The sequence below is a fragment of the Puma concolor genome, chromosome D2 (assembly GCF_028749965.1).
Source record: "Puma concolor isolate L17-30 chromosome D2, mPumCon1.1.hap2, whole genome shotgun sequence".
In the NCBI taxonomy this organism is placed as follows: domain Eukaryota; kingdom Metazoa; phylum Chordata; class Mammalia; order Carnivora; family Felidae; genus Puma; species Puma concolor.
In genome coordinates, this window is record NC_141677.1 from 15,496,149 (window position 1) to 15,521,320 (window position 25,172).

At 45.7% G+C, this 25,172-nt stretch overlaps 1 protein-coding gene across 4 annotated transcripts in view; it reads left to right on the top strand.

Moving 5' to 3' along the window:
* The window catches only part of PCNX2 (pecanex 2), a 303,804-nt gene that overhangs the window by 246,580 nt on the left and 32,052 nt on the right, over positions 1 to 25,172 (top strand). For all 4 annotated transcript variants that reach the window (XM_086679664.1, XM_086679662.1, XM_086679661.1 and 1 more), the window contains exon 26: positions 19,408 to 19,661. In XM_086679664.1, coding sequence (XP_086535790.1) covers positions 19,408 to 19,661 — 254 coding nt within the window. The remainder of the gene's footprint in view (positions 1 to 19,407; positions 19,662 to 25,172) is intronic.

The following is a 25,172-nucleotide window of genomic DNA, read 5'->3' on the forward strand; positions in this document are numbered from 1 at the left end:
TCATGTATATGAGGGCTCTATGTGGATGCTTACTGTTTTGCGGTTAATGAGCCGACCTGATCTGGAAAGTGCGACCCCAGTTTGTCCATTAATCTGACACTGGAGCTGTGTGGTGGAGTGTGCAGCAATTAGCATAACCCCTGTGTTCATGTTTCTGCCTCCTGTGTCCTTTGTTCACCCCCCTCATCCAATGCATGTCTTTCTGACGCCTCCTCCGTGTCAGGCCAAGTTCTAGTGCTGGAGATGCAACGGGTCCGTGACCTGAAGGACTCTTGCCCTTGCGATGTTTACCTTCAGTGGGAGATGTGGAAAGCGAACAAGGAAACAGATGAGCAGACTAATCACAACTAGTGGAAGCACGACGAAGGAAGGAAATGGGACTGCCGACCTAATTCACGCTTTAGGAGATTGTTCTGGTAGCTGTGTGCAGACTGTCCTCCAGGGGGGGCAAAAGCAGAAACAGGAAGGCCATTGAAGAGTGTCTTGTCACCCAGCCAGGAGAAGAAGTTGGAGACAGAGAAGCTCAGGGCGATTTGGAGGTGGAAAGGGCTGGACTCAGTGTTGGGGGGTCCGGGGAAAGGAGGCTCAGCCCGCTCCCCGGGTTCCAGCTTGAGTGCCTGGGTGGACAGAGGCGCATTTATGGAGACTGGGAAACCTAAATGAAGAACAGGACTTTTGGGTTTGGGAGTGTAATCGAGAGCTCCATTTTGGATATTTATTTTTTAAATGCTCATGATTCACCTAAGTCACTTTCTCAAGTAGCTAATGGGACACGCGAGCCTTCTGTTCATTCAGGAGACATTTACCAAGGGCTAGGCTAGGTGCCATGACTACAGAAATGAAGGGCCCCACCTTAAGCAGCTCGGAGCCTTACTGACTAGAGACTCATCCTGAGTGACCACCGTCCAGGGATTTGAGTGTCGTGGCAGCTCTGTGCATGGGGCGCTGTGGTGACCAGAGCAGGGCACTGGGATCAGACTAGAGTCTGGGTCAGCAGAGGAGAGGCTGTAGTTGGAAGGGAGAGGCAGGCAGAGGTGTGATGATAAAGAGGCACAAAATAGCCAGATGTGGTTTCCAGATGGTTTGAGAGAAAGGGGTCCCAGATAATGCTGGAAAGGTGAGTAGGAGCCAGGTTACCACCATCCAGAACTTCCGAGTGACGAAAAGATACCTTATAGCCAAGAACAAAGTGCCATTATTTTATATCTTTAACACAATTACCTAATCCTTTAACCAAGTCTTTTGGTTCTAAGCATTATTTTTCCTATACAAATTTGTACAAAAGACTTTTTTTTTTTTTTAGAGTGGTGGGTTCTGTGGTTGAGGCACGTTTTCTGTGCATCCTTAAAAACTTGAGGAATCTAATTCAGGGAGCTTATTTTGGAAAAGGTTATGGGGCCGAGGGAGCAGTGATCAGATTCTTCAGAACAAACAGAGAAGCAGTGTGTCCCTGAAATTTTACACAAACGCCAGAAAATGCCACAGGAGGTGGTGGAAATTGTCTCTGTACAGTCATGCAACAGACTTGTCTCTAGTGAGAGCTTTTGGGTTTTCCTGGACTTCAAAGGAAGGATTTTTCAAGTTCACCTAGTTGAACCTGAGTTAATAGTCTCTATTACAAGTTCCATGCAGCTTACAGCTTCTTTTGGCAAACTGACCTGATGTTTGAGTTTAAGGGCTTCAACGTCAACTGGACTTTAGAAGCATGTAGCACTTTGTCTGCTCCCCCCACGTATCGCAAATGGGCGTGCTTCTTGATCCACCACCCTGAATGTTTGGGCTTCACCTCATGTCATTTTTGAGGGTGTAACCAACTGCCGCAAGACTTAATGGTTTCAGACGACAAGGATGTCTTCTTTCTCACGGTTGTGAGGGTGGCTGGTAGTTCTGTCACTCGCACCCTGGGTTACTCGTACGGCTGCATTCAGCCAGAAGATGAACCAGGCTGGAAGGTCCAAGGTGCCACATCCAGATCAGGCTACCAGCTCTGGCCCCCTGGCTGTCCTCCAGGTGCTGCTCAGTGACGGGTGGGCTGGACCAAGTGTGGTCTGGGTGTCTGCGAGGCCCCTTATGGCCCAGTCTTTGGGACAGGCAGCACGTCACTGACATCATGTTCTATTGGCCAAAGCCATCCCCAAGGACAGCTCCAATACATGTGGCCCTAACACATTGGATGAGTCACTGGGGGCCAATCTCATAACAACACACCAGACTCCTGAAACTACCTCAGAGGAAATACAGAAGGAGGCTCAGAGCCGCCATATGTGGTCGAGCACGAGACAGAGGCCATTGTGTTAGGTGAGGCTGCCCAAGAGTGTCTCCCTAGGTGATTTGTCTTCTTGCCAACCACAGATGAAATGTAACCTGCCTATAAGAATGGCCTAAGTATAATAATGTCTTGAGAACAAATTACCAGTTAATCTGCCCCAATACCACTCACTGCTGTACAATACATTTTCTTTGACCTAGTTATACTGTAGTCTGGAACACAGCACTATTAAGAGAGCATGACAGAATAAAGTTATGCTTTAGTTGCAGGAAGAATCCAGTTGACCTAAAATGACTCTTCTCTTTTATATCTCTTTGCAATGTATGCTACAGTATTCCCAGGGAAGATCTTGTTTTCTTTCTCCTCCTTGAGTATTTTTCTAAGACATCCCTTCAGTATTTCCTTTTTTTCTTCCAATTCCCTATTTTCCCAAGTAGCAGGCTTTATTTGGGTCAAATTTGACCTACTTCAGTACAACCCGGGCAGTCCGAATACAGCTGTACTGGTTCTCCTTTCGGAAGCACACTGCAGCTCTTAGTGGAGACGTGAGCCGCTCATGTCACGGACTGACTCTCAGGAAATGAGTAATGCACCCCGGAGGAAGAGGAAGATAACCTCCCACAGCCAGGGAGCAAGAGATCCACCTGTCTGTTTCTCACTGCAGAGGATGCATTTGTATCACTAGGAGTTTTTAGTTGCAAGCAACAGAAATCAACTCCAGCTAACTCAACCGGGAGGAGGGTTTATTGAAAGATATTACACAGGGCGCAGACTTTCTGAGAAGCCTGGAGAAGCAGGCTTGGTGGCTGTAGGTCAGGAGCCATGTCCAAAATCACACCACAGTGCTGATCCCACGAAGCAGTCACATCTTGGCTGGGGGATCCGGGCACTCCCCTTATTTTATCGACACCATGACCCCAGATGCTGGATGCTACTGTAGCTATGGCTTCTGTCCCCCAAATGTGGATGAATATGTCCCCTGAGCCAGCTTCTTTGTGTCACCAGCTCATTAGTCAAAATCTGGGGTACATCTGATGGGTGAAGCTGGGACCATATGCCCCCCCCCCAGATGCAAGGGAGACTGGGAAAGAGAGTGTCTAAGTTCTCAGTTCTTAGAGGGGAGATGGTCACTGCCTCTCACCAAGATTCATCATATGAGTACATTGGTTGAAGTCATGCTAGCAGCTGTCATGGTTAAGCCCCGCATCTCTGGCTGACACAGTAGATGCCTCTGTTGCACTCACATAGGGTCCGATCAGTGAGCGGAGCTGGTAGGGGTAGGGGGTGCTTCCCTTCTGCACCATTAAGGGTCCTGGCTAATAGAAGCTCTGCCTGTTCCCCAATGCATCACTTTTGAGGTCGCTCTGGGCTTCAATATCAAACTGGCAGACAGTGGAGGATTGCCTGGAAGACTGCTGTGGGACAGGTCTAAATCTGGAATATATCATTTGCTCCTACATCCTATTGCTTAGAAGTGACATAGCTGTAAGAGAAGTCAGGATATGTCTAGCTGAGTACCCAGGAGAAAAAGTAAAAACACTTGGTGAACAGTGAGCCAGTCTGGTGTATTGGGTAATTTTCCAAACGTAAGACAGAGGTTTAGATCCTGGGTAGCCCAAGAGAATAATTAAGGTCCATGGCACATTCTATTTCTGTTGGCTGGTACCATAGGGAATGATTGAAATCAATTCAAATCAAGAATACAAATAAGGAAGCCACATTTTTCTATCCAACTCTTTTTGGCTCATGCATCCGAGAATAGAAGTAAATTCTTTTCTTGTTCTTACAGAAACAAGGTAGTGGTGCCTCTGCTGCTCTCAGGTTTATGAGTATTATTTGCATCTACCCAACCAGGGAGCCTCTCAGGAAACCATTCAAGACTTGACAGATTAATCATTGGCTTTAAATCAAAGTCAAGGTGACAGGTAATGCACTTTAGAAAGTCAACAGCGTGAGGGGCACCGTGTTCAAGATTTTTCAAAAGAAATGGAATCTACCAGACTTTAAGTCCCATTTAACCATCATTCAAGTAGGTGGACACAGAAAAAGGGAAAAGTGAGGGTTGATAATCTATTCAATCCGTTTCTGTTCTCCTTTAGCCATCCAGGTGACCTAGGCTGACGGGTTCACCCATTTCTGTTAGAAGGGGAGAAAAATGAAGGAGGAGTCACAGTGTTCCAAACAAAATAAGTCAGGTGACGTAAAGATACTGTCTGATGAGGGGAAGAACCAGGAGGAGGAGCCAAAAGAAAAAGGCACTGGAGGGAGTCTTTTAGGAGATGCATGTGAGCTCCGAGCTAGGGAGAGAGCACTGGCCTGTGAAGGTGACATCCACCCTCAGAATGGCCACAGTCCCATTGCTTCCTCCCACTTAATAGTGGGAAAGCCAGGCTCCAGAAGATGAATGCTATCTGCAGGCTCACGGCTAGTTAGTGCTAGAACTAGGCAAACCCCGTGGCTCTCTATCTCTTAACCAGAACGTCTCTTTCTGCCTGACCCTTTTAGCTTCTTCTTTCCTTTTTCCTTTGGGATATTTGTTTGGATTTGCACTGTAATGCTTATTTAGTTTGTAAAACACTCAGTAAAGTGGGGTAGAATGCCTTCAATCGCTGGCACATCCTTTCAGAAGCTCCACATTATTTTTCTGGTTGCAAAAAAAAAAAGCAACTTAAAAACCCCACTTTATCTCAGGATATTTAACAGAGCATCACAAATGACTTGGCCTCTCCAATTTTTGACTCCATTATCAGAGCCTCCGTGTGATTTCTAAGTTCCTAGTGTCTTTCCAGCTCTGACAGCCCATCAGGTCAGGAGATGCAAAATACTTATACCATATGATACACTCGGGGGAAATTTGAACCTCTCCTCTCTGCTGGAGTCAGAGTATAAGTCTCTCCCAGGGAGCAGGTGCTGTTGGCGGGCATCCCAGGCTTGAGACCATGGCTGGTGTCAAGAGGGAGGATGAGCAGTTGTTGACTTCTTGCTAACACGGTGCCTCACAGGGGAGTTTGACACGCCTGAGCATTCATGCACCGGCTAGCAATAGGATTGGGCGTCAGAAACACCACCACAACAGTGAAGCAGAGTGGAGGGATTTCAGGCTAAGGGAAGAGGGGAGCTTGCTCTGATGGCAAGTGATAGAATCCCCAGGGCTGAGAGGATGGAACCCATGCTAGCACATCTAGAGTAACAGGAGAGGAGAGAGAACATATGGCCCAGATGCACGTAAGAGATGGGTCGACAGATGGAAAGATGGATGGAGTGGGGAATACAGTTGGCCTGTATGAAGAGCCCACTTGAGGTGAGGGGTCATGATTTTCAAGAAAGACCTGTTGTAGTTGCTCGTGTTTTTTTTTTTTTTTTTGTTTTGTTTTTTTCTAAGCCACATTCAGCTTCATGGGTGCAGGTATAGAGCAGTAGAATTGGCCTTCATCAGGACTGAGACTGAGTTGACTGAGTGCCAGAAAGTAAAACGAAGACAAGGAAACTGACAGTGTATGAAAGGGTGTGACAATGTCTGCAGTGCCTGGCCGTGTAATGCAGGCTAAGAGATAAACAGGCAAGGGTGGGAGAGGGGTGGGAAACAGGACCTGGTGAAGGGCTTTCTGGATCTCAGAAAGGTGTCCAAGTTGTAGAAGTTGTGATATTAGAGGAAAATAAGCTGGAGAGATAGGAGGTGGTTGAGGAAGAGTAGGATGTTTGAAACGAACATTCATTGAAGGCAAACAGTCTTTGGTAATTATAGTCTAAGATCACGGCCATGGAAGTGAGTGGCTGAGGTTGAGTGAATGCGATCATTAGAGGAGTGGGAGTCAGGGGCCAGGATACTGCAGTCTCAAGAGTGATTGGTCAGAAGTGTGCTGGAGAGTGACAGTGACCCCGAGCCAGAATCCCCACTCAAGGACTCGGAGTGACCTAGAGGGCCATGGAAGAAGGCAATGAAGGAGAATGGTGTGGGGTAGACAGAGACAGCGCCACTGGGAAGCAAGAGGACATCCTCCACCTGCTCAGACCCAGGAGCGAGAGGAGTGCAGGAGAACAGTCATCCCCACTAGAGGGCAGGGAGAGCTAGCTTTCCAATAGGGCATGAAGGAGAAGAGAACATTCAGAGAAGTTGAGGAATAGATAGTGAGTTCCCGAGGGCACAGCGAAAAGATCTCAAGAGTTTGTGGCCTGGGTGGGAGTTGGGTGGTAGTTAAGATCAGGTCAGAAAATGTGATTTACACAGTACTATGGAAATCAGGCTACGGGGGGTCCTGGGTTCCCCATGGCAAATGACACAAACTGTCGTAAAGGCACATTCTCTCAAGGGTGATGAAGCGGATCCTATCATCTAAGACTGGGTCATATGCATGGGAAGTTTTGAGGCTGCTGAGATGAAATTTAGTTATGCGTGCAGCTTTCATTATCCTCATTAGTATAGGATTGCTACATTTTTATCACAGCAAGAGCCAGATTTTTCCAGAAATCTTCTTACGGGGTGTCTTAGGAAATATTTAAATGTCATTTGATAAAGTGGGTTTTTGGGAAGCCCTAGAAAAATGGTATTAGAAATACATGATGTTATGTGGACACTTACCTTTTCTATTAGTTGCCTAACTACAGTTTTCTGTCAAATTACTATTTTTTCAGTATTTCTTTATAATGAATGATATGGCATTTGAATATATTTTATATTTTGTATGCACATTCCTATGGTATCACATCCTTCTGGTGTTTGCTCATACAGTAGCTCATGCAAAACACAACCAATAGTATAGATTACTCTGTCCTCTTATCTGGAGCAAAGTCGTGATGAAAATTATGTTTGTTTTGAGGTGTTTGTATGTATAGATCATGAATCTTGGGGATCAGGATGTTACCATGATGTGTAGACATGTGGCCACATGTGGTAGATGGTCAATAAATGTCTCCTGGTAATTAAAATCATAAGTGGTAATTGAAAAACCAAAGCTTATTTTCAGTATTCTCGCAAAATTGATGTATGCAGCTCTTTATTCATGCAGGCTGTGAAATATTGTTTGAACCAATTTCTGTTAGATGGTGAGACTCTCAAAGGCTGAAACTCCTTGCCTTATTCATGGCCCTCCCCCCGTGTGTTGACTGGCTCATGTAGGATGCCCAATAAATATTGGTTGAGTGAGAAAGTAGAGGCAGTCTAAGTGTTTCTGAGCACGAGTTCTTTGCCAGATACCATACTAAGCACTTCAACTCTCAAGCTCAGTATATTCCAGAATATTTCTTATAATAACTCTATAAAGTGAGCAAGTGTTATTATCCCTATTTGAGACATTAAAAGATATTGGGAGAATGAGGCTCCAGGCTTCACGGTCACCAGTGGTAGAGGAGGGTAAGCATCCCTGGATGGGGATGTCCCCTAAGTAGGCCACACTGCCTTGGAGGGACTGGAGGGAGGGAGGCAAGAAGGAAGGAAGGAAAGAATTATCTAAAAATTCTCTCTGGTTGTTGAAACTTAAAAGTTTTACCTGAAAGGGGTCTTAAATATTAATATGGCATCACCACTGTTAGCAGCTCAGTTTCTGGAATGATCTACTGCCTTAGCAACTGTGAAACCCAGATGGCTCTTGCCGAATGAATGTAGAAAGCAAAGGCATAGTGATCAGGATGTAGCCACACATTACCATCAGATCTGGAAAACATCAGAAGATGGGATTTATGTTCCTGTTTGTGTGAGATGTTATCAGCCATCTCATAGTCTGACTAACACCCCATAATCACTGGCCTGTGGGGACATTTTTAAAATATCTGTGTAACCTAATCTTATCTAAAGTTAATGCAACCCAAACCTTTCTCCTTAGCGGCGACGCCACAGAGAGCCATAGCTGTCCCACTAATCTTGAAACTCTCTAGAATTCTTTCTTCTCTATGGCAACATTCGGGTCATTAGCGAGTCCTTAGTTCTAACACCTACACGGCTCAAGTAATCTATTAAATCCCTTGGTTCCAAACTTTACCCCTAAAATAATAGGTTCTCCATTCAGAATTCCTAAACACCTATTTTTCTTCATTGCAAATTATGTGACATGTGAGTGAGAGAGACAAAGCCATGCTTGTCTAGATAGCAAGTCTGGGAAGAAAAGAAGGCTTTGCTGTTGAACATGAAAAGAGTCTGCATATTTAGAGAAAAAATGTAACGTTTATTATATTTTTGAGAGAGAGACAGAGACAGAGCGTGAGCAGGGGTGGGGGTGGGGGGGCAGAGAGAGAGGGAGATACAGAACCCAAAGCAGATTCCAGGCTCTGAGCTGTCAGCACAGAGCCCAACGCAGGGCTCAAACCCACCAACCATGAGATCATGACATGAGTGAGAAGTCAGAGGCTCAACCGACTGAGCCACCCAGGGGCCCCCTGCATATTTTTTTTAAGTTTATTTATTTTGAGAGAGACAGAAGCAGTGCCAGCGGAGGAGGGGCAGAGAGAGAGGGAAACAGAGAATCTCAAGCAGGTTCCGCACTGTCAGCGTGGAGCCCGACGTGGGGCTCAAACCCACAACTGCGAGATCATGACCTGAGTGGAAATCAAGAGTCGGACACTTAAGTGACTGAGCCACCTAGGCGCACCGCATTGTTTTAACGACGCTCAAAAATAAGTCTGTGGAAGAAAAGTACAATAATACAACTCAGAATGAAATATGAATGAGAGAATGACTCTTACCTGTGTAAGGTCAAGTGCACTGGTGTCCTGTAAATGGGGCAAGAATGGAAGAAAAGCCATATCATTCACAGAGATCATGATTGTGTATGTCAAGTTTTCTCGTACCTGTGCTTCAAACCTGCCCAATATAAGTTACCATGTACACGAAGTGCTTTTGGGTGCATTTCATTTTCTCCTATAGGCCAGTAGGAAAAAAGTAAATTCAGAGAAACTTTTGCTCATAATCTGTTAAACCTTATTAGACAGTGTATGCTAAGGGGAAAATACAGATTTTAAATTCAAAAGGCCAGACCCTTCCACTGGAGAGGCTGCTTTGGAGACCCAGTGTTGTTATTTGTATAAAAAAGGAGAAATTACACCTGCATAGCCAGGTTAATGTGTGCCATAAGTGAGATGCTATCACTTTTCAATGCGATTAACATTACATAAGCAGATGATGTTTTGAAATCAAAATTCTCTGAGAGAAAACAATGCTGCTTCATTGAAAGGTATTCCACTGCTTTTAAAATCCAGCTGGCCAGACAGGTCATAAGAAAAATTTTATCGGTATGGATCTGTCTTAAAACAAATTGAGTCTCCTTGGAATATAAAATGGTTACAGTAAAAACCTCTGTTGTGCCCACAAAATCAAACATGTATAAATTATTCTAACACATTTCCCCCTACTGTACCCTGGGCCAATACACTTCTTCTAGATTCTCTGTGTGATCCTTGAAAGGTGGTCGACTGCAGTGCTGTTGAAGGCCTGGAATTGGGGACTAGGAGAGAAATTGTCCTGCAAAATAATTCAGAGCTAAAACCCCTCAGTGTCTCAGGAGACCAATTCTACTCCTTGATTTCCTTCTGCTGTGTGACCTTGGTCATGTCTCATATTCTATTTCTCCATCTTTAAGTTTGGATTAATTTCAAGGGGGTGATTATCAAATGGATGTGTGGCCATCATCAGGAAATGGGATGTATAATAAGTCAGCTTTATAAATAAACATGTTAATCATTGTAATGATTATTTCTTCCCAGACATTTAATCTGGTGAAGTCTAGCAGATATAGAAGCCTCCTCCTAGGGCAAATAGCTGGGGACAGATGTACCTTTAAGCTCCTGTTCCAGAATTCTGTCTGGGAGAATTAGCGTGGGGTGGAGGAGGGGCTGGAGGGGCATCTCCGTGCCTTTCCCGAAAAAACAAATAAACCCCACTCTACGACTTACGTGAAAATGACAGTAATTCACAAACTTTAAAATGCCTTCTCTTGTATTATTTCTTTGGGTCACATCACGGCCCTTGATATAACCCACTGGCGAGAGGCAATGATCGTTTAGATTTCCAGCCTTCATGTTGTGGATGCTCTCTCCCCCGTCGGCATCTCTGTCACCGTGTGTGTGACCCACTAACAGAAGCACGCCGAGGAGGGTGCTTCTCCAAAGCTCAAGGACAGCTGGCTGGGGCCGAGCCCTGCCTCACACATCTTGTGTCTCCAACACACGACATGCATGCGTGAGGTCCAAACGTCCATGGAAGGGATCTGCTCTGAGCTCAGCTTTTTTTTTTTTTTTTAATTTTTTTTTTTAATGTTTATTTATTTTTGAGACAGAGAGAGACAGAGCATGAATGGGGGAGGGTCAGAGAGAGGGAGACACAGAATCCGAAACAGGCTCCAGGCTCTGAGCCGTCAGCACAGAGCCCGACGCGGGGCTCGAACTCACGGACCGCGAGATCGTGACCTGAGCCGAAGTCGGCCGCTCAACCGACTGAGCCACCCAGGCGCCCCTGCAGGGGACTGTTTTTAATGTGTCCCCTTCACAGAGTAGCCGGGCCTCTCCTTCATTTCCTCCGACCTCCTGGTAAACAGCCTCTTCCTTAGCTCCTGTCCCCATCACTTTTCACCTGAATGGGACTGTGGGTAGCTGACTTCCCGGCCCCAGCCCCTTCTTTGCTCCCCCAAAGCTGCAGGGGAATCTTCCCTAACTGCAACTTTACTCGTGTTTTCCTGAGACTCAAAAGTCCCCACTGCCTGCCTGTTACCTACAAGATTAAGTTCATGCGTCTCCGTGAGAGTCAGGTTTCCACTCAAGCCGGCCTGCCCTGAGTCCCCTCTCCTCTGGCCCAGGCTTCCGGGCCTGGATGGCACCTTCCCCACAGGGTTCTCGGGAATGGAAGCGGGGACACTTTGGGTGGATTTTGGTTATCGGACCTTCTGTTTCAGCCAGCCATTCTCTTTGGCTTCCCGACCATTCCAAGAGGATGTCAGCTCTACCTCTAGCCTGGCTGGACCACGAGAGAGGGGGCCTGCGCAGACCGACCACACAGACTATCTCCATTCCTGGGCTTAAGTCACTACTGCTCAGTCCACAATAATTTTCAGAACTGGGTGGAGAAAAACGATCCATAGCAAGGATTTCCTCAAAGGGATAAAGTTCTCCTGCCCTCAAGACTCTCTAAACTCTGCCCTTGGGAGACACGAGACCTCTAGAGAACCACATTCCTAAGGTCGAATTGGTTCAGCCCCCTACAGAAATGCTTTCTCTTTGTTGTGCTTTGGCCATATTAGAACAGCTCATACTTTCTGGGCAATTCTCTTAAGGATAGTGTTCACCATGTTGCACCATGTACCTTTTATTAGGGTCCTGGGAACATTCTCTTTCTGGTGTCTTCGCTTGAAATAGCCAAGATCCTGCCAAGCAATTATTTTGTTGTTGTCTTAAGGACACAAGAAACTATTCAAGGTTTCTTTCTACATTGTCTTCTAGAAAGCCCCAGGGAAGTCTGTGGCCTACCTTTAGTAAATATATAGGGTATCACAGAATGCAGCTAGGGTCTCTTGACATTATTCTTTCTGGCTTCATCATATTTTTTCTTGTCCCCAATTTTACTTAAATTTTATCATTTGCATGCCTTTTTAAATTAACTTCATTCCTTTCGGGAATTAAGTGTGAATAAATAAGCCAGGCCTGGCCTGTCGCTGGTACGTGTGGCAAACAGCACTGAAAGGGGAACACTGCTTGCTCACTGGGGGAACCAGCAAAGGGAGGAAGGAAGGGTCAGGGGTCAGGAGAGCTACCCGGTACGGCAGCAAGGGCTGCCCCACATTGTGGCCACATGCAGGAAATTGCTATATATCCTCTGTGGCAAGACATCTGGGACCTTCTAGATACATTTTGAGTTCAAAAAATTAATTTCCATTGCTTTAATTAGGCATTCTCATCTATCAGCACTCAGGCTCTAAGACACTCTGATAATTTAAATTTAAAAATTATTTAACGAAGGCATTCCTGTGTCCCACTGACTTAGACCATGAGAACATCACAACATAAAAGATGCCAAGGGTCAGTTTCAGTGGAAACACCGGACAGAAACGGCCAGCCAGGTCCTCCCTCACTGACACCAATGGTGTAGGTCACGGCGTAGGGGCACTTGACTCTTGGTGTTCTCTTTGGAGGAAATGTGCTCCAAACCCGGTGAGCCTCTCGGAGGAGAATACATGGTCTTGCTTTGCATTTGAGCAGCAGAGTAGTGCATGTACAGAATGACTGGGTTTTTTTATTTTTGTATTCTTTTGCAATGTGATCCTGACTATGAATCTTTTGTTCCTAAAAGGAGGTGCAGAGGCCTCCCTTAACTGAGTGTTTATCAAAAACCTTTGGCAATTAGGGTGTCCCTGTCGAGCAGCCGTCCCTCATGGCACACTGTTTCCTCAACTGTCTTTGTCAGTGCCGAGATGCACCCATGTTCCTCATGGTGTGGGACTTTACTACTCACATGATAGAAATCAAAACTCCTCATTTTATTGTGTGTGTACACACACACACACACACACACACACACACACACATGGAAACACACACACCTTCCAGTTTGTTTGATGTAAGGGGGAAAAACGCCTTACATTCAGCCCAATGTAAAGGGGAAAAAAAAAACCCTCACATGCAGCTCAACATGGTAAATGCCAGACCTGGATGGAGAAGTATGGAGAAAGAAATTGTAAAGAAATGCAGATTTTTGAAGCATGTCATTTGACCGGTTTTGCTAACCTATTGGAGGTGAAAATCCTCCTTTATGCTTCTTCCTTGTGGAGTCTAAGCAATCTCACTTTGTTCACTGAAAGAGGGTTTCTTCCCGAATTATATTATTACTTGCAGAAAACCAGTGTTGTCCTCGTGCCATTTAGTAGGATGAGACATCTCCCACCCCTGGAGTCCAGTGCCTGCACGTCCAAGGGTCCCAGTGGGCGGATCAGTTAGGACACTGTGGCCATTACTCACTCTGGAGGCCCCAGAGCATGCAGTGTGAATTACTCATTGCTGATAATTCATGTATGTATTTCTATACATCTGTACCAGAGGGAATAAAAGCTTTTTATTGCAGCATGAGCTAAGAGAGCCTTGAAAGGTTTTAAAAAGGAGTGCTTTCAGCTAAAACCCAAAGCAGTGAGGTCTTGGGGAAAGACAAATGGAATCAAAGATGTGGGATCAGCCCTTCACTGTTACACTTCATGTAACACTGCCTGCTTGCTTTCCCCATCCTGATCTTGAGTTCTGTTTCATTGACTGTTATCCTAACAGTTCTGTATGTACATTATTACTTGAAGGTTGTAGTTTCCCATTTCTGACTTGTTATGACCATCTCATTTATGGGTTCTGTGGAGAGGCTTAGTACAAACATTGATTTTCTTTGTCTGCCAAACACTCAATATAATCTGCCGTGCGTTCTCTCAATAGAGTTTCCCTTGCCTGTGCATGCAGTGACCTGGATAAAAATCTTCCCTTCATTTACCCATTCAGGCATTGCACCAACTACTCTGTCGGCACCTACTAAGTGGCAGGCACTGTAAATAATGATAAGGATGTTGGAAAAAATGAATGGTATGGGAATGGATGTCAGGAAAGTGTTTATGTGTGAATTCAGTCTCAAAAGATGTGTAAAAAGGATTCGGAGACTTACCGTTTTGGCCATGACTGAGTAACCAGTACTGGACTATACTTCCTGCCATAAACAATTATGAAACTAGGAAAAATATCTTAATCAACTGCTTTCAGATATTGAACAGACAGTGCAAGCCTCTGATCAACAAGAGGAAGGAGAGACACAAGTAAGCTCCATAATTACCCTTGCTTTCTTCCCGGAGACCCTTTCTTATCTGTAGTATGGGGGTTGGGGGCAACACCCAAATAGAGGACAGTTGTCTTGCTGAGCTACGGAGGCAGAATCAGAGTTCTCAGCTGCTAAGGTAGCTGGGTTTTGTGGGTCAGAGTATCAGAAAGAAATGAATTTCACAAGGAAGGCACTGTAAAAATCTGTACAGGGATCCTCTTTAGTAATTGGATGAATATTAACCTGCTGACTGTTAGAGGCAAGTCCTGACAGAGAATAGTAACTGTGGAGGTCTGAACTAAATAGAAAATATGGAGGCTGTAAGGTGCCGAGATGTAGAAATTCCAATCATCCAGCAGAGACACCTTACTGAACATCCCAGGAATTCAACCAAGACCCCAGAAAGACCAAGCTTTAGGAGTAGAGATATTATCACCCCACAAGTCTACTCTAGACACTCTAAAAACAAGTTAAGAGACTCTTAAATACAGATAACAAACTGAGGGTTGCTGGTGGGGTGTTGGGTGGGGGGATGCACTAAAGGGGTGAGGGGCAATAAGGAGGACATTTGTTGGGATGGGCACTGGGTGTTACATGTAAGTGATGAATCGCTGAATTCTATTCCTGAAATCGCTATTACACTATATGTTAACTAACTTGGATTTAAATTTTTTTAAAAAGTTTCAAAAGGATCAAGCTGGGAGGCTGATGTGCAAATAAATTAACTACTTAACAGAACATAACTCTTTGAAAAGACAAAAAACAAACAAACAAACAAACAAACAAACAAAAAGAAGTCCAGACTGTCAACACTATAGCATCAACAATATCCAGCATATAATAAAAGTTTCTAGATATGAAAATAAGCAGAAAAAAGTGGTCCATAACCAGGAAAAGAAAACAATGAATAGAAACACACCCAAAGATGTTGCGGTAACAGAAAAGAAGTTTCAAACAGATATTAATATGCTTAGGAATTCAGAGGAAAAATTATCATAATGAATGAACCGATGGAGACTATCATAGGAAAGAGCCAGAAAGTCTAAAAATAAAATCCAATGTCTGAAATGAAAAATTCAGAGGATGGAAGAAAAGATCAATGAACTTGAAGACAAGGCAATAGAAGCTGTCCAAACTGAGGCAAATAATAAAAGGTTAAAGAAAATAGAAACTCAGTGATCTATGGGGACAATATCAAGCATTCTAATATATGTGTAAAATTGGAATCCAAAAGGAAAAGTGATAAATAGGGGCAGAAAAAAACTGAAAAAATATTATTCAGAAACTTTCAAAATTTGATGGAAAATATCAATCCATAAATCCCAGGAGCTCAGCACACCCCAAGCCAGATAAACACAAAGAAAACCAAACCTAAGCACATAATCCCCAGACTGGTGAAAATTAAAGAAAGAAAAATCAAAGAGCATCTGAGATTTTTCTATAATCATTTTGTCAAGATCATGAGAAAGTTTGAAAAACACTTTACAGACAGGGGAAAAGCATGTGAATTATTAAAATATCCTAAGAAGTAATGCAAGTCAGAACACAGTGCAATGATATTTTTTAAGGGCCGAAAGAAAACTATCAACCCAGAATTCTACAGCTAAGGAAAATATCCTTCAAAATTGAAGGCAAAATTTACATATTTCCAGAAAAACAAAAGTTGACATGATTACCAGCTAACCTCCACTGTAACAAATGTTAAAGGTAATCCTTCAGTTTGAAAGCAAATGATAACATAGAAAATCGATTCTACATAAAACAATGAAGATTGCCAGAAATGGCAAATATGTTAGCAAAGATGTTCTTTTCTTTTTAAAAACTTTACTGTTTAGAGCAGAATAACGACGGTCTATTATGGGGGTTAAATATACGTTAAAGTAAAATGTTTGACAGCAATAATGGCAAGGACATGAAGGAGTCAATATACCATTTTAATAATCTCACAACATTACAGGAAGAGTGGTATGAAATCCATCTATTGCAGATTGCAAGAAGATGAAAACGCACATTGTAATCCCTAGCCAAAATAAAGATATTTTATAATGATTGAAGAGTCAATTGATCATGAAGATAAAAGTCTCAAATGGCATACACCTAATAACAGAGGTTTAAGGAATAAAAACTAGGTGAGTTAAAAAATAGTTGAACTGAAGGAAAATTAAAAACACCAGTATAAAAAATGTATGGGATACAACCAAAGCAATGTGTAGAGAAAAATTTACAGCTCTAAAGGTTTATAATAGCAAAGAAGAAAGGTTTAAATCAATGATCTAAGCAAGGAGTTGGCAAACTATGGCTATGAGCTTAGAATGGCTTTTATATTAAAGGGAGGGAGATGGAGAAGGAGGGAAAGAAGAGAAAGAGAGGGGACGAGGAGGCAGCAGTAATATAGACCATATGTGGCCCCAAAATCTTAAAATATTTACTCTCTGACCTTTTACAAAATACAAATTGGCAACTCCTAACCTACACTTTCACCTGAAGAAACTAGAAAAAGAAGATGAAATAAAACCCGAAGCAAATAAAAGAAGAAAATTTAAAAACAAATGAGAGCAGGAAATCTATGGATCATAAAATAAACAATGGAGGAAAATAATCATGAAATCAAATACTGATTCTGAGGAAATACCTATAAAATTGAAGGAAAAAAAAATAACTACCCAGACTGATCCAGAAAAAAAAAAAAGATAAAACACAGATTATCAAGATCAGGAATTAAGGAGGGGACATTACTACAGATCTTAAAGCATTATAATAATAAGGACATTTTATAAATTTGACAAGTTAGGTGAAATTAAAAACTCATTGAAAAATATAACTTTCCAAATTTGACACCAGAAGAAACAGAAAATCTGAATAGACCTATATGTGCTAAAGCAATTGAATTCATAAGGAAAAACAAAACAAAACAAAAACAAAACATCTTGGCCACAGAGAGAACTCTAGAATCCCTGTCACCATTAATCATGTAAACTGTATTAAACTCTATTACACATGTAAGCAAGGATTATGACCAATATTGCCTTAACTCTTTCGGAAAATAGAAGAGAAAACACTTTCCAATTCATTTCATAAATTCCACATGTATACCAGACAAGGACATCACAGGGAAATAAACCTATAGGCCAATATACCTTGTGAATGTATATATGCAAAAATTCCCAACAAAATACTAGAAAACCACATCCAGAAATATATAAACCTGTCACGTTTCTCCCGGTAATGAAAGATTGGTTTAATATGTGGAAGTTCATCAATAGGGTTTACCATATCAACAGAATAAATGGGAAAAACAGTAAAAGCGTTTGCTAGAATTAAATACCTATTTCTGATTTTAATATAAATTCTTAGATAACTGGAAATAGAAGAAGACTTTCTCTTTCTGACAAAGAGCGGTTATGAAAAACCTACAGCTAGTGTCCTTACGTAATGCTAAAAGACTGAATACTTTCCCCCTAAACTCACATTTATTTAACATTGTACAGGAGGTTCCAGCCTATGCAATAAATGGCCAAAAATAGAATAAAGTCGTAAAGATTCTTAAACCCCCCCAAAGTGTTACCTACAGTAACTGTCCCTGCTTTTTTCTCTCCCCTACTGTTGGCTTCAAGCAGGCATCCCCTCCCCGACTCATCATTACACTGACACCTCTCTTGCAGAGATAATCATTCACTTCTGTATGGCCAAATCTCACAGTTAATTCCTCAGGTAATTTGACCTATAAGCATCATTTAACATAGCTGATGTTCCCTCTTCCTTGAAACTCTTTTTTTCTTTTTTAACTTGCCTTTTGCTTCTTTCTGGTTTTCTTTTGACCTCACAGGCCACTTCTAGTCAATCATTTTTTTGGGAGAATCTCACCTCCCCAGCCTCTGAATGGAACGCTCAGAGCTCAGCTCTCAGACCTGTCCTTTCTCCCCAGATTACTTTAAATCGCCCCTATATCCTGATAATTCTCTCAGATGTTATGAATTTCTGCCAGAACCCTTCCCCTGAACTCCAGATTTCTTAATCCAACTGTCTACTTGACATCTCTATTTTGATTAATAGCGAACAGCTAAAACTTCACATATGGAAGAAAAACTTCCTGATCTTCCTCTCAGCCCACCCAAAGGCTGCTCGCCCTGCAATCTTCTCCATCTCCGTGGACAGTCTTTTCACTTTTCACCTTGCTCAGGTCAGAAAACTTCACACCATTCTTCATGAATCTTTTCAACATCCCCCATCCAAATTGGTTCCCAAATCCTAACAGACTACCTTCAGAGAGATCCAGATGTGATCATTTCTCCATACTTTCCCCAATGGCCTTTATCCAAATCACCACTGTGTCATGTGTGTTAACTAACAGCCTCCTAACTGATGTCCTGGCTCCCACCCCTGCTTCTTCTATAGTCCGTTCCCTGGACAGCAGCCAGCATGATCTCCTCCAACAGAAGTCAAACCACATTTCTCCTAAGCTAAAAACATCCAAGGGTTCTGAGGGACCACTCCGAGTAGGATCTTTCGCTTTTCCTGTTTCTGGTTCCTATGATCCGTGCAACTACCAGAGTACTTGTAAAATACGCTAGCATGTATTCACAAAGTGTGCAGCTGGTTTTTTGAAACTAGATGCAGGATATTCCATTTATTCCTGTTAGTTTTTCAGCATGTTAGTTTCAGTCCACCATCCTGTCTGCTGAGATCGTTTTAGGTCACAACTCTGCACTCCAGACAGTGCCAGTAACTTATGTCGTTGGCACACTGTGTATGTTCCCCTTTAAATCATTGACAAAAATGTTGAGCGTCCCCCCCCCCCCCAACATCCCTGCTCTCAGTCATGTGAGGTGAGGTGGCATGCGTGGTCTGCCCTTATGGTTAGGCAACGGAGCTCTTCCAGAAAAGAAGCAGGGAGCTTTTCAGAGCTGATGTGCTGAAAAACACATCAGCACGCACCTACTTGCTCTCAGACATCTCCACCTGCCACCTTTGTTTAGCCTCCTCTCTGCTCAGCTGTGACCTGCAGGCTTCTGGTAAAGGTAGCTCAAGAGTATAACTATACTGCCTTTCAACTTGGTGTCCATGAGCACCGTGCAAGTCTGTCTCCTCTCTCTCTCTCTCTCTCTCTCTCTCTCTCTCACACACACACACACACACACACACACACACACACATGAATGGGGAGGAGCTGAGAATCAGAATGGATACGAACGAAGAAAAGAGTTAATGATGATGAGAATGGTGACTTATTTGGGAATTTAAGAATTAAACAATCCTCCTGATTCCCAGACTTTCTTCAGTGTCTTCCCCTCCAGGGAAGGCCGGGGAAAATCCATTGTGAACAAAGGTCAACCCAGTGACTCCTTGTATAACTTCCATCTTGTTTGTGCTCTGCCAGGAACCTACTGCCAGCAGAGAGAGGTCGAGGCCATCATGGAAGGTGATGAGGACGACAGAGGCTGTTGCTGCTGTAAACCGGGCCACCTGCCGCACCTGTTGTCCTGCAATGCCGCATTCAACCTCCGCTGGCTCACCTGGGAGATCACACGAACACAGTACATCCTGGAGGGCTACAGCATCATAGACAACAACGCAGCCACCATGCTACAGGTTTTTGACCTGCGTAGGATCCTCATCCGATACTACATCAAGGTATCGCTGCTCTGGGCCCTGGGACACTTGTCTGAGTAATCATTCGGGGCTGGCTCAAGAGGCTCCCAAAGAGATCTGCAAAAGGCTAGATGCTGCAGCTTCTCCTCATCTTCTGAATCTGAGACCCAGCTAGGTTTGGGAACCACTGGTTTTGTGAAAAATCCTCAAGGGCTTTGAGGTAACCTGGAGCTCACGCTTTGAGTCACATCCTAAGCGTGGCCACTAATAGACAGTTCCTTTCCTTCCCTAAATCTGTGTCTTCCTTTCTAACACAGCACAGCTATGGTGATGATGGTGACGATAAATTGAAATGTCCTGGAAATATCACCAAACCTCAGCATTTACGTGCGACAAGTTACCGATTTAGATGTTCTGCAATTTCCACCCTAGAACCAGAATTATTTTTTGAGCCTAAAATAAAAACTCAAAAGTATAGCGAAATGATCCAGTTAGGATTAGTTATGACGGCCTTTCTTCCTCACTCGTTTGGGACTAATGACATAGTTTTCCTGTTGCTCTGGGGCCACGTCTGCCTAACCCATATTCAACCTCAGAAAATGTGCCGGTTTGGAGTGAAGTGTCCTGGGAAACAAATATGAACCTTGAGCGAGGGTGCAGAGGGACAGTCGGGTCTAATGGGGGGGGGGGGGGGGGGCGGGGACAGTCTTTGCACGGGCTTCTGTTCAGAGGGAGCACTTTGCATGGTGGGAACCCCGGGTCCTGGTCCTCACAAGGGTCCACATTTTAATGGCATTTAAAACGAGGATGCTCATCCGTCTGAGATCCCAGACTCCCTGCCAGCTGAGGCTGTGAGAGGTGGCCCAGCAGAAATGAGGAAATACAAAGTAGGCAGATAACACAGGTGCCTGAAGCTTCAGGAGTCACAACCAACTAAAAGAAAGACGTTTAGAAATTTGGAATAGCTACCGAGGAGAGCCCCACGTGTGCGTCAATACTGCTCAAGTTTACAGGGAATAGAAGACAGACTGTAAAGAGTTCAGAAGGTTAAACAATTCTTGAGCATCACACCCCAAGGCAGGTGTAATGAGAAATGTTCGTGAGACCCTTTCCTGTGCGGAATATTCAAAACAGATTTAGTGGTTCGTATTCACCACCTTCATGTGTGCCGAAGGGGTGCAGGAATTTGCAGCCCCGCCTCACGCAACACTGTGGCTGCTTTGCCCAGCCTTGCATACATCGGGGAAGACTGGGGAAAACACATCAGGGAGTGGTGACCTCCTGCCTCATGATTCCACGGTCTGCTCCCTTGGCCATTATAAACTGCGCTGCAAGACGTCTTTCATACAGAGTCAGCCCTGGGCCGACTCGGCGTCCCAACTGGGGGTAGAGTTGGGGGGGGTCACGAGATAACCGTGGCACGCTGGCGCGAGAAGTGTGTTTCTGTCACACGTGAATGAAGAACAGAGGGGTTCTGTTCTGTGGGTCTGTTCCAGGAAGTCCTAGGGACCCAGGTTCCTTCCAGCTGCCAGCCCTGCCATTTTAAGTGACTCCCCCCCCTTCATGTTCCAAGAGGTAAGCCCCAGGCTCCAGTGGATGGAGGAGAGGACACAGGAAACGAAGACCAAGGGCGTGCACCAGCGGTCCCCTCGAAATGCTCCTGGAAGCTGCCACATTACATTCCTGGTGTCTCCCAGGGGCCGGAAGGTTGTCCTGTGTCAGCAGTGAGGGGTTAGGAAAGTGCATTCTGAGCCACCTTGAACCCAGAGAGAAACCATCTGGAACTTTCCACCGTTGTTTCTGGTAGAGTTTCCACACTGCCACCCATCTCCCCCTTTGCACACGCATTCTGGTACCCCCCGCCCCCACCCCTGCCAGACTTCCTCTTCCTGCCCTTCTCTCCCCATGCTCCCTGTGCTCACAAGCCCCCTTGGGGCCCTTGCCCGGCGTTCACCTCACCTGCATCTTCCGGCAACTCCCTCAGCACGGGAGCCACGCACGCCTGACTCCTCTTTGGGTCCCCAGCGTTCGGTGTGGCGACCTGTGCGTTGAGGTATCCAGGGAATTTTTTGGACTGAACGAACAAAGGTCCCAGGTAATGCGGATCTGGGGTCCGGGCCATAGAGTCCGGGCGGATGAGATCCAGATGTGTTCAACACTGAGCCACATCTCTGTGAATCGGGAGCTCCCCATAAACAGCCTTCCCGTGAGCGAGACTTGTGGGCAGACCCAGCCGCACACGAGGGAGCCAGCAGGCCGCCACGAGTGAGAGAAGAGAGAGGGAAAGGATGAGGTGCGCTTTCAGGGTCTCCCCTCTCGGCTTTTCCAGAGGCCTTGGGGGCACCACTCCGGGACCTGCTTTTCGAGGCCCCCCTCCCTTGAGCTGGTAATTGGATGGATACTCTCCTCTTCTCCTGCCTCCCAATCCCCCGTATGTTTTCTAAAATGACAGTTTACCAGTTTCCTGATGAACAAGTCCAGGATAATGTGCAAGCAGCCGAGGCTGAAGGAGCTCCCCCCGCCCCACCCCCGCCCAGAACCTGCCAGATAATATTTAGTTTGTGGGAAAACAATGCCCTTAACTCTGTTTTCCAAGAGCGGGGGGGAGTGTCAGGTGGGGTTAGGAGAGGCACCCGGCGCAATGCTTCGTTACCTGGCGGGGCGCTGCTCGCGAGCTGGGGGCAGACCCCTGGCACCAGGCTCCCCGAGTAAGCTGGCTAATCAGAGACTTGCATGTCCTACCCAGAAATTCTGACTCCGTGGGCCTGGGGAGGGGCCCTAGCCCCCGTATTTTTAAACTCATTTCCCAAGTGATTTGATACACAACTAAGCTTGGGCACCACTACGGACATATTTGTGCTCAACAGAAACAGAATTCTCTTAAATTCCAAAATAGTGCTCAGGAGGGGCCCAGGCCGGGTGGCAGGTGGGTTAGTTCCCAGCAGCATCAACGGGCCTGTTCATGCGGGGCTCTCTCGGCCTGCGGCACTCAGTGCTTGTCCGCCCTGTGCTGTGGGGTAGCTCAGAACTTGCCCCCGTCCCCCCACCCCCTCCCCGTGGAGCTAGTTAAAGAAAATCTGAGGCGTGCCCAGTGGCTATCAGAACAGAAGAAACAGCATTTGAGGGTAAAAACCTTGGTTACTCGGGGAACAAGGCTGCCTTTGTTATTCTGAATTGCTCAAAGTTTCAAGAGTTGGGTTTCATTCTTTTCATCGTCATTATTGTTATTTTTATTGGGCAGGCAAATCAGAAAGGAAGAAAGGCATGGAGTATTTCCATTACACAAAAGGATTTCTTTTTTTTTTTTTTTTAATCTCCTAATAAACTGGGTCAGTTCCCCCACCCTGTAGGAATATACTTGAAATCATTTCCTTCCTGACGACTGGAGGGTTTTCTCTGGTGCCTCCTCCAGCTCCCCTCCACTTATTTGTGTTGAAAACCCTCGGAGCAGTCAAGGAATCCGCTTTCTGCCAGGGCCTGGTTTTCCTGCTGCCGCCTTTCCTGTCCAAGCCTTTCAGAAAGGAGATGCGCTTATCGTTGGCCTTGCAGAATGAGAAGCGGAAGACCGCACGTGTGGGTCTGCTTGCCAGGGCCCCCTTCCTAGAACGAGCTGTCTGATAGAATATGCTGATCTACAAGGAAAATGAGAAACCAGGAGAATCCCTGCTGGAGGAGCCAGATACGGTGGATGAATTCAGAAGAGGTCTCGCTTTCCACATGGTTCTATGCCGTCCATCCATTCTCCCTGTCCTCACTTACCGGGTCGACTTAGTGTCGTATCCGTTTCATCCTGACAGATTCGGAAGGATTTCACACTGTTCGTTGACTCTGTCTCCCCGACAGGATTTCCGCCTACGCGAAATGGAAATGGAGTATGGTTTGCCACCGTTGGGTGTGTTGTGTTTTCTCCGGGGTGAGGGGAGCGGGTTCCCCTCGTGCACTGGGGAGCCGAGCCGGGGCAGCACTGGGAAGTCAACACTGCAAGGTTCTGCCAGACCTGGAGGAGGAAGTTTCAACCTCTGGGATTCAAACTCCTCATTAACTATGCTGACTTCATCGGTCGAGGGGGTTATTTTCACTCCTCCCTAGAAATGAACGAAAAAGTAAACGCCCTTCAAGTTTTGTTTGTTGTTCCTATCTGGTACATGTGATTGGGACATATTGGGGAAAGACCAGACCAGATGTTTGCTAGAGCCAGATGTTCAGACGGACCCAATTTCTTCGTACCCTTTGTAATCGTCAGCCGAGACACCTTGCCTCTGGCCAGTCACAGATCCTCCTGTGCTTGTAACTTTGGGTCAGCTGTTTAAACCCCCCACATTCATAAAAGCTTTAAATTATCCTGCCAGCAAGTCGGTCGTAGAAAACCCTCCAGATCCAGGGGCCTCTGGGTGGCTGTTGGTTAAGCGTCCAACTTCTGCTCGGGTCGTGATCTCAGGGTTCGTGAGTTGAAGCCCTGCTTGTGCTGACAGCTCAGAGCCTGGAGCCTGCTTCAGATTCTGTGTCTCCCTTTCTCTCTGTCCCTCGCCGGCTTGAACTCTCTCTGTCCCTCTCAAAAATAAACATTAAAAAAAAAAAACCCTCCAGATTCAGAACTGACATTTTTGAATATTGGAAGGCACTCTGGTGGCCGCCACAGACTCAGCGGTCTCCCGGCCCCACGTGCCTTCTGTTCCCTCACCCCTACCCCTCACCCCTCACCTGGGCTGCTAGCACGGACTCCCTGAGCCTCAAGCCCCTGGATGGGTAAGTCCTAGATCCAAGGACTTACATGCCAAATAGAAGTCGTGTGCCAGGCCACGTGCTGAGTTCTTTATACTCATTGTCTTGTTTGAAATCTCCGAAAGATGAAGAGAAGCGGACTTTACTCGCGCCTCTGTCCTTTCTGCCTCCCACTCAGCCTCCTGTGGCCTCCTCCTTCTTCCTTCCCGCTCTGTCCCCTCCCTCCTTATACTGAAGGGACTTCTCAAGGCTGACGGGGTTGTCCTGGGTGCAGTGCCACAGGAACGATAGAGCGTGTGAACCACGGACTTCCTTGTCCCCGCTCCACCACTTTGGGGTCGGGTGGGGGAGGCTCACAGAGAATATGCCCCAAAGGAGGCAGGCCACACGCCGTGAGCTGTACGCAGATTAGCCTTCCAGAAGTCCAGGCTGCCGTCGGTCCTAACAGCCGAGAACGGCTGAGTCCGGCCTTTGCCGTCATTTGGCCCGAATCCACGGATCCCGTGCGTCCACCCACTCACCTGCTCAGACTCCTCAGATAACCCGGAAGCGGACACTCGTCAGCAAGCTCCAACCTGGGTGCTCCGGATCTCGTGTCGCAGCCGAAGGGAGGGAAGAGCAGGAGAGAGGGCAGGAGCCTGCCTGGAAAAGCGTGTCTCTGCCCGCTCAGTCACGGGGGTCAGGCCACCTACGCCCCGGCCGGGTCCGGGCCGTGTGGTCCCCTTTCTGCCTTCTCCCTTGGGAAGAATGTCTTTTTATGACCAGAGGGCCACGGGGCTTGGGGCCACGGGAGCGTGCATCGCTGCCTCTTTTGCACCAGACGCCGCCCTT